The sequence below is a fragment of the Chiloscyllium plagiosum genome, unplaced genomic scaffold, assembly GCF_037043375.1.
Source record: "Chiloscyllium plagiosum isolate Xiang-an unplaced genomic scaffold, Cpla_swu_hap1 HiC_scaffold_16, whole genome shotgun sequence".
NCBI lineage: Eukaryota > Metazoa > Chordata > Chondrichthyes > Orectolobiformes > Hemiscylliidae > Chiloscyllium > Chiloscyllium plagiosum.
In genome coordinates this window covers 36,088,134-36,097,116 of record NW_028270154.1, presented here as the reverse complement: position 1 = coordinate 36,097,116, position 8,983 = coordinate 36,088,134, and the positions used below count along the sequence as shown (strand labels likewise).

General features: G+C 40.0%; 1 protein-coding gene across 3 annotated transcripts in view; it reads left to right on the top strand.

Annotated features, from left to right (window-relative positions):
• Nucleotides 1-2,256: 2,256 nt before the first annotated feature.
• The window catches only part of pitx1 (paired-like homeodomain 1), a 48,462-nt gene continuing 41,735 nt past the window's right edge, over nucleotides 2,257-8,983 (top strand). The window contains exons 1-3 of one of the 3 annotated variants that reach the window (XM_043703472.2): nucleotides 2,258-2,618; nucleotides 6,083-6,147; nucleotides 8,875-8,950. In XM_043703472.2, the coding sequence (XP_043559407.1) occupies nucleotides 8,926-8,950 (25 nt within the window). In that variant the 5' untranslated portion in view covers nucleotides 2,258-2,618; nucleotides 6,083-6,147; nucleotides 8,875-8,925. Of the gene's footprint in view, nucleotides 2,619-6,082; nucleotides 6,148-8,874; nucleotides 8,951-8,983 lie in introns of all 3 variants that reach the window. The other 2 variants (XM_043703473.2, XM_087995288.1) reach the window with 2 other exon arrangements.

The following is an 8,983-nucleotide window of genomic DNA, read 5'->3' as shown; positions in this document are numbered from 1 at the left end:
CTAATGAGCAGAAATTTCCTTCAGTTAATATTCAATAGACCAAAACCATTGTTTTGCTTCCAACCAACAAGTTTCATTCTCTAGCCAACACAGCCATCCACCTAACTGGCACCTATCTGGTGCAAACTAGACCATTCAAAACCACTGAGTCCTTTTTGACTAGAGGTGAACTTCTAGTCACAAGTTTGCTCCATCATTCACCTGCCTTACCTCTATAACATCACCCAACTCAGCCCTCAACTATTGAAACCTTCAAAATGCTATTGTTCCACTAGATTTCACTATTCCAAGGCTCTCCTAGCCAGTCGCATAGCTTGCTCTTTACACTAGTTTAAGCTCATTTCACTTGCCTATCTCTAAACATGCATCAAGTCCAAATAACCTAAAGAATTGTGGATGCTGTACATCAGAAACAAAAGTTATTGGAAAAGCTCAGCAGGTCTGGCAGCATCTGTGCAGAGAAATTAGTGTTAACATTTTAGGTCCAGTTACTCTTTCTCAAAACTGGGCCAGAAATGGCATAATCAAGACCTCAGTTTCAATATTTGAAAGGTAGCATCTTTGCCAGTGTAGCACTCCATCAACCCTCCACTGAAAGCATCAACTTGGATTATATATGTTCCAATCTTTGGAATGGAGATTGAAGCTATGACCTGATGACTCAGGCACAAAATTGCTATCACTGAGCCAGGGTAACACCTAACCTGTGTTTCTACATCACACAAAGTATTTATAAATACATTTTGGATAATTGCATTTATACTCAAAACAACATGGAGTGCTATAATTGATTTTAATGTTTATATATCACATGGGCTATAGTTATATTTTAACTGAGAAATCTGCTTAGTATGAAGATCAGCCAACAATGTAACGTGTGCAAACAAAATGAAAACTTGCACTCTGAGTACTTGGAGACTGAAGCTCTGTGTATATTTGTACACGTGCACAGAACTCCATTCTCTCAGCCAGTGCATTTTTTTTACAAACTCAAACAGAAGTATTCACTTCATAAAAACGAGCGTTTAGAAAATGTACTGACGGCCCAATGGAATACTTTTAGCATTTTAAAAACCTACTTACATGCCTTTGGGATTATATTTCGCTCAACGTCCAATCCAAAACGTGCTGCTGAATGTCTCACACCACCGGTTTCCACATATTTGCAGACAAATTGGCATTTGACGAAAAGTGCTGTCTGCCAGTTGGAGAGCGACACGCTAAACTTGTTTAATATGATGAAGATACGTAGTAGTTTCATTGTTGCAAATTAAATTCACTGAATAAATACGGGGTTGTGTGAAACAACAACAATATTGCAGTTGGTGTCTATAAATAACGAAATGTTCTTACTTTGTATAATGTAACAGTGTACCTCACAAAGGTCCACCGTGCCATCAAATAAATATTGGACTCCCTCTAAACAATGCCAGGGCGTGTGGTGTGAATTTTACGTTCAAGATGTGGTTCTTTTGCTGAGTTCTTTTTTTACCAATGCCTGAGTTCGAAGAGGGTCTGTTCGCCACCTTGTATAGGCGAAAGTGAGGAGTGCAGATGCTGGGGATCAGAGTCGAGAGCGTGGTGCTGGAAAAGCACAGCAGGTCAGGCAGCATCCGGGGAGCAGGAGAGTCGACGTTTCGGGAAATCTGATGAAGGGCTTATGCCCGAAACGTTGGTTCTCCTGCTCCTCGGATGCTGCCTGACCTGCTGTGCTTTTCCAGCACCACACCCTCGACTCGCCACCTTGTATGTCAATAGTCAGATCACCGCAACAATAAGTGCAGAGCCAGCAACCGACCGCTGCCCCGTTTTATCACATGGAGGGTATGCGACAAGGTGAGAGGGTTAGCAAAGGGGAGGACTGAAGGCTGAAAAGTGTATATACTGCACTTCCCCTTTGGAAATTGTGAAATGAATGAATTAATAATAAAAGCTTCGCCAAGCACAACTGTCATGACAGAATTTGTACCATCTTCTGGCCATTTAAACACCAAATAAAAACTGATGTCCCCCCTCCAGGAAAGTGACTGGACCTAATCCTCTTGTTTACAATATAATCTCTTTTAAAAGATTATGGAAGCAACACTTTAGCTTATATTTCAACATAAACAGATGAAAGGTGCTCATAATTTGCCAAGGATCAAAGTGGCTTAGGACACGATTGCAGTAACTGTGATTGTGGGGGAGGGTCTGATTCCAATGCCCAAAAGCTAACGAGAGAGGGTGGTCGACCTTAAAGAAGCAGCTCCCTCTGGATCTGCCAACCGTTTGATTTGCACCCCCAGTTATAACCACTTGCCGAGCACAGAGATCCGACTCCCTCATTCCTCCCCTGAACGAAATAAATAATGTGGAGGAGCCAGACATCCAGTTCCTTGCATAACCTGCGCTGTGCTTGAGCACACACAGCCCTGGCCTGAGGGTGGGGAGGCCTGACGTCACCTGTCAGCCTGGGAGACAGCTGCCGAGCTTCAGGAACGGAACCAAACTCCGAATCAAGTGCATCGCCAGGCCGCCGCAACAGCCGGCCTCCTGCACTGCCCTGGGACTATGCTTTCGATTCCTGCGGAACAGTATGCACCGAAGATAGCGACAGCTCCAAGTCATGCTGATAAATGGTGAGTCCCTTGGCTCCTTGCTAGCCCGCCTGAAGAACAGAAATGGGGGGGGGGGGGGGGGGAATTAAACACGTGCTTTTGTAAAAAGCAAACGTTGCAATGTCGATCAATTCAGCTGAATCACTGCCTGGTCCGGACGGAAAGCTCGCCAGCATTTCAAACCAGATTTTTTTTCACAAAGACGAGCAGTCCAAGTCAATGTTCTTCACTGTTCAGTTTTCATTCTCTCCTGCACCCCCCCACCCCCACCGTGACATTTCGAACCTTGCTCTTTCCCACAGCATTTTGTTCGCTGATTCGGGATTATGAGAGGCTATTTTTATTAGTTATAATTGCGACGTTGCGGCGGGGCTTGGGGTTTCTCCTGTTAATGCAGAAGTCGTGTGAGGGAACTGGACAGTTGCTCACGAATGCAGCACATCAAAAAGTTTGTAAAAGTAATTTCAGTAGGTGTTTTTACATTATGGAGAAAAAGCAGGACCTGGTAGACGAGCGGGGAGGGTAAATTATTCCCTTGGTCTTTTATCTATTTGAAAACCCTTAAAATCGGCCCTTTCTTACTTTGCGGTATTTGTTTCTGACCGAACGTAACTTCTTGAGTTCAGATTGTAAACAGTCTAAGTGCTTGATGTCAAGTTATAGAGAGAGAAGGTCCTTTCCGCAGCAGCAACATTACTCACCCTCTCAGAATGGATTTCGACCCAACCTGCAGAGCAATCGGTAGCATGGTTCAACATGTTACTGCAGCGATAAAGTATAGAAAGCGAGCAAAAATAAAATAACACGCATAGTTTATAAATGAAATATGTCGGTACAGTATAGGGTTAGGGTAGATTACAGACAGTCATAGATTCGCACTTGGAAACAAAACAAGCCATACACGCATGATCATAGTTATAACTGGGGACAGATCCAACTTGTGAAAAGGTTAAGAAAAGTGACTGAAATTGAAGGCAGTGTAATCCCCAGAAGCTATTGGGAGAGAGTGGTTGTATTTCGGTCAAAGAGTAAAGGAGGGTTCCCACTAGTTATTTAATGTAAACAAACACTTATTTGTGTTGAGGTACATAAAACCATATATGACTGTACATTTTACCAATAATGTAGGATGTAAGTCGATATGTGTGTGGAACAGCCGCTACGGTGGATTGTTTGCGATTGACAACTTTATTGACAAGATTTGTGTCAAAATAGTGGTTTTACCCTCAGCAACCGAACGCTTCGGACTGGAATGTAACAAGGAGTTTATTTTCAGTAGCAGTCTGTGATTTTTTAAGTTAAAGAATTTAGTATTACGAGCTGATTGACTATTTTCTAATGCAATGCGCCTGAGAATGCTCAATAAAATCAAATTCCAGTTTAAAAAAAAACTTAGTGAGAGGGGAAGAGTATTTCCTTTGACAATTATTGAAATGTGACCCTGTGAAAGACAGATCTAGTGAATAATCGTTCGGTTTGTTTCTTAGCCTTACCTGCTCGATTGGCTTTGAGCGGAATTACTTCTCTCTTTTACAGTATAATGATTTATTAATTGCAATTATTAAGACGCAAATATTCCAATTAAAGTAGCCAATGTCATTTTCGTCAAATTCCTGACACATCAAAAAGGGAAAGCGGTAAAATCTTCCTCAGATTTCTCAAAATATCCATTTATATAGTTCTTCCTGAGCCATCCAAAGGATTTCCGTGAATGCCAGCCTTACAAGAGAAAACCTTCCTGAAAACGGCTTTACCTTGAACTGCGTGGTGCAATACCCGTCCATTTAAAAAAATTATGTTGAACAACCTTTAAAAGTTGCGGTGGACAGCATTACGAGTTGATTGAACATTTTTGTACAACTTTTCTGAGCCAGTTCCCAGTCGCTAGAGATTGAGAAGCAAAACTCCGAGAGAAGGCCGTACCAGCACGTTCAGATCCGGCTGTATGTAAAAGAGTGCAGATTTCCACAGCGCAAACCTTACATAATTTCCAATACGAAATATTCCTGTTTTCAATTTTTTTCTAACCCAAATAGTTATGATAAAGGTCTGATCGATAACAATTATAGACTCGAATATTTAGGTGGAATTGGCCGTGTTTCAATTGCGCTCATTTAAAACATTTCAGTATTATTTAGAAGCTGATCATTACAAATTACTAGACGTCATCCTTAGACCTCTGCTATTTTCTACACATCTGGCTACATCGTTTGTGTGATGTTAGTGAATTATTTCACACAGTTTTTTTTAAAAATCGATTAAATAACTTCCACATGTGCATCCAGAATTGAAGTGTTGGGCACAAAGTGGGGCACTATGAGCCTGGGTGGACTCTCTATTTTAAAGAAGTTTATACACTGTGTTGTGAGAAGCAAACACGTTTCTCCTTACGTGGCCTCTGCCAGAGGTTAGATATTGATTCTGTCTCAGCACCAACTCGGGGCGGAAACGAAAGGGAAGCGGGGTGGGGAAATATCAGGAAAATGCTGAAATCGGATCGCCATCCTTTGCAGAGAGTTCTGCTGATCGTCGTATTTAAGACTATAATTGGAACGATTTGTACGTGGAGTCACAACACGGCCAATTTGACAATTTTCTCTTTGGGGAAGAGGTAACTGGACCAAATATCTTTTGGCCGGCACGGGGGAAGCCAACTGGATCTGGGCGAACATGTGTAATAATCAGTATAATCAGCAAGTAATGCGATCTGATGAAGAAAAAGGATTTGCCTGGCAAATTACTGATAAAATCCGTTTGGCCCTTGCGCCGGGGCTCCGCATCCCGCTTGTCAATGGCATCTCAACTGTATAAGGGTCAAATGACTTGACGGCTGATCTGATTTGCTAATTAGCTAAGAGGGTTAATTTTAGGGAATAAACAATTTCGACTTTAGAACTATTGGGGTGGAGTAAATAAAACACAGAAAGCAGGGGAACAATTGCAAAATGGGGCGGCAAGTAGTGATGAATCTGCATTCAACCTTCAGCGACTTGTCCGCGGAATGTGACCATGAAACCTTTTCACAGGTTCCTTCACCTGTCACAGATATCCCCATGAAAATAAGATAATAATTAGCAATCATTTTACCTCTCGGAACGAGAAGCTGATCATTTCGATCTGAAACATCATTCTCTTGGAGAGTGTTTTTTGTTAAGTTTTGTCCGCGTCTTTCCAACTCAAAAGTGATACGTACTAATTAAAATAAATGAATTACGGCAGTAACATACATGAGGGTACTGCGATAATTAGAGGATTTTCCAGAAACAACGCCAGAAGCGAACTCGTATAATTACAGCAAATTATCGTTGTTCTTCCATCCCCTTCATTTTGGAAGGAGGGAGCTGAGCAAAATGCTGATCCTACACTGGAGGTTGTAATTACATAATTCTGTATGTTTCTGGGCGACTTTAAATACTGACAGTATTTTCAACAAATTCTGCCCATCCAAGTATCATGTTTTGTTTCGCGTGTGATTGCTTTAATAGAGATCTAAACTCTTGGACGAAGCGGAGGTAACACTGGAAGAGCTCGCCGTTCTGCTCCGGTTCAGGTAGGGGAACAAGGGGTTTCATTCGGTCGCTGCTGGATTTCCTGTCGCGTGTGTTTCCGATGTGAACATGCTTCGCTGCTCTGCTTCGGAGCAGAGGGGAAAATCGGATTGCGCCCTGCCTTAAAAAAGCAAACACAAAATTTTGTCGTAGAATTTGGTCAATTGATCCCTCATAACTGGAGGCCAGAAAAGTGGAACTTGTGTACACCTCAGGCTCCTGATTAGGGGCCGTAATTAATCAATTTCATGTTAAATGAATTCGATTTATTGGGATTGTTGGTCTCACTTGGTTCATGACGTGGTCCGTCTGTGAACTATCTTCACTGTTTGCGTGATGTGGATTTTAAAGTATGTTTTAAACATATACCAGCAGACCAATCATCTCAAGCTTCATTGGGCAGAGCGCACTTGAAATTCTAAACAAAAATCAACCATTGGCTTCTTATCAGTCAGTGCTTTCTGAAGCGTGCTGTTGAAAAATAAACATAATTCATTTCGACATTTTTAACTGCTTTCACAGCTCCATGTACAGTCTCGGATTTTTTTTAAAAAAGAACAATAGTCGTTTAAGTCATCGCGTCAACCTGATGTAACAAAAGATCGCATTAAATTTGTTCAATTATCGTTTTAAAAAGTAAAAACCAAAGTATTAGTCGAGATGATCTTCATCAATAAGTTTACTGGTAGTATTTAGAATTAGTGCCGAGGTTGAATACTGACAATACTGTTAGACAGCTGAACCGACTTCATAAGTTTCATTAACATTTTCCCCTTAAAATGGTAAATTATTCCATTCTGCTTTTAAATGATGCATAAAGGTGCTTTCCTTATGCTATTATAATTCGCAAAGGATACAAATACTTGCCATCCATACCATGAGGAATCTAGCCACCCAAATGAATCAGATTGGAAATTGACACAGAAGAAAGACTAATGCAGGAGATTACTTTTAAAAGAGATCCTTTTCATTATGCAATTCTGAGCCAGTAATACAGCCCAAACAAAATAACTATGGACTTTGGTCTATAAGAGCCAAATTTTTCGAATGAAACATATTTTTAACCTAAATGATAAATCACCTTCACATACACATTACCAGGCTTGCAGCTGTAAATGTTTTTGAAGAATAAAGAAAATAAACTAAATATCTGGAGGACTATACTCTCCCAACAAGGTATTCCAATGAAGTTTCAAGAAGTAAAAATAAATTACCTTTTGCCATTTCTAAAGACATCATATTTTGACGAAGTGCCCGTCATTTACAATGGACCAAATTCATGTAGCCTAATTCTTCAGACCAATGTGTTTTTCAGTATTCTGACATAGGAGATGGGAATAATTTGTTACCTGTTCCTCATTGCCCTTGAACTGAGTGACTTGACTGGCCTTTGCAGTGTCAGTCAATCACATTTATGTTGGTTTGAAACCACACATAAGCCAGTCTATGGAAAGAAGGTAAATTTCCTTCCTTAAAAGATGGCAGACTTCCTTCCTTAAAGGGCACTAGTGAACCAGAGATGAGTTCATATAACAATTGATGATTGCTTCAAACTCACTACTACTGAGACTAGCTTCCAATTTGAGATTTTGATTAATTGAGTTTAAATTCCACCCATGGTAGAATTTAGCCCATGTCCCCAGGATGTTAACATGGCACTCTGGATTATTAATCAAATGATATCATCACTATGCCACTGTCTACCCATAACTTCTTAATTAAAAGAGAAATTTCAAAACTTTCCCAACACTGTGAAATATTGAAAAAGCATGGAGATGTCTGTATGTTATTGGCATATATTCTCAGCTCATGGACATATTTCTTGGTGTGTATGAATTTTCAGTTTCATCTTTGCATGAATTATATTTTATTTCAAAAGCTAAAATGTTTCACACATAATATAACTTAAAGGAACAAGTGTTAGAAATCAGGCTGCTGCTTTTGTGAACAGTTTGTTCTATTATTCTTTTATTCCTACCCTTTCCTTGACATTCTATCTCCCCAATTTCAATGGAGAACTGCAGATTAAGAAATATAGTACAAAAGTTGTGGTTGCTGTGTAATAGGACTTTGCATCCCACGAGCTCGTGCTTGTACTCAATATAATAATCTCCTGCCTTGGTCATTGACAACAAAAAAATGGATACAATTAATCGTTCAGCAACCTGACTGTATGCTTTGTGTTCCTGTCATGACTTTTCCTCAACTGTTCATGATTGTTTTGAAGTGCAATGTTCTTTTCAGAGTTAGCATGCAATAACTCACTTCCAATCACATGCTGCAGAGTTTATGTGAAGCTGGTATGTCATTAATACATTTGTTGAAATGAGAAAGGAAATTCAGTTTTCAGAACATCCTGAGGAGGGAATCTTACCACCTTTAAAAAAATTTGAGAATTATGTTTAACTTCAACATCCATTTTGATTTTGTTCAGTTTGCCTACTGTTGTTTTATTAGTTTTGCTTAAAATGGAAAGGGGAACTAAACAGGAGGAGTTACTAAGCTTAATAGTGTGAGATAATTGAACTATCACTTGGAAAAAGTGGGTTTCTTCAGTTATATGGATTCATCACCATCACATCTTTGGGCACAGTGTCTCCTCAAAGTCAACTAATAGAAATAATCTATTTTGCTTTGCTCTGTCAAAAAGAGAAGTATCAGTAAACTTTATTAATATCTTCAGTCACTTATGTTGCCATGGCTTAATGCTTTGAAACTATTGGTTTTAGGCAGTCAAGAAGCTGACATTTGACGTAGGACTCCCTTGATGTGACACCAGGATGTTTTTCCCTGATAACATGATAGGTGAGAACTCTGGACAGTACTTCTCTATTCAAA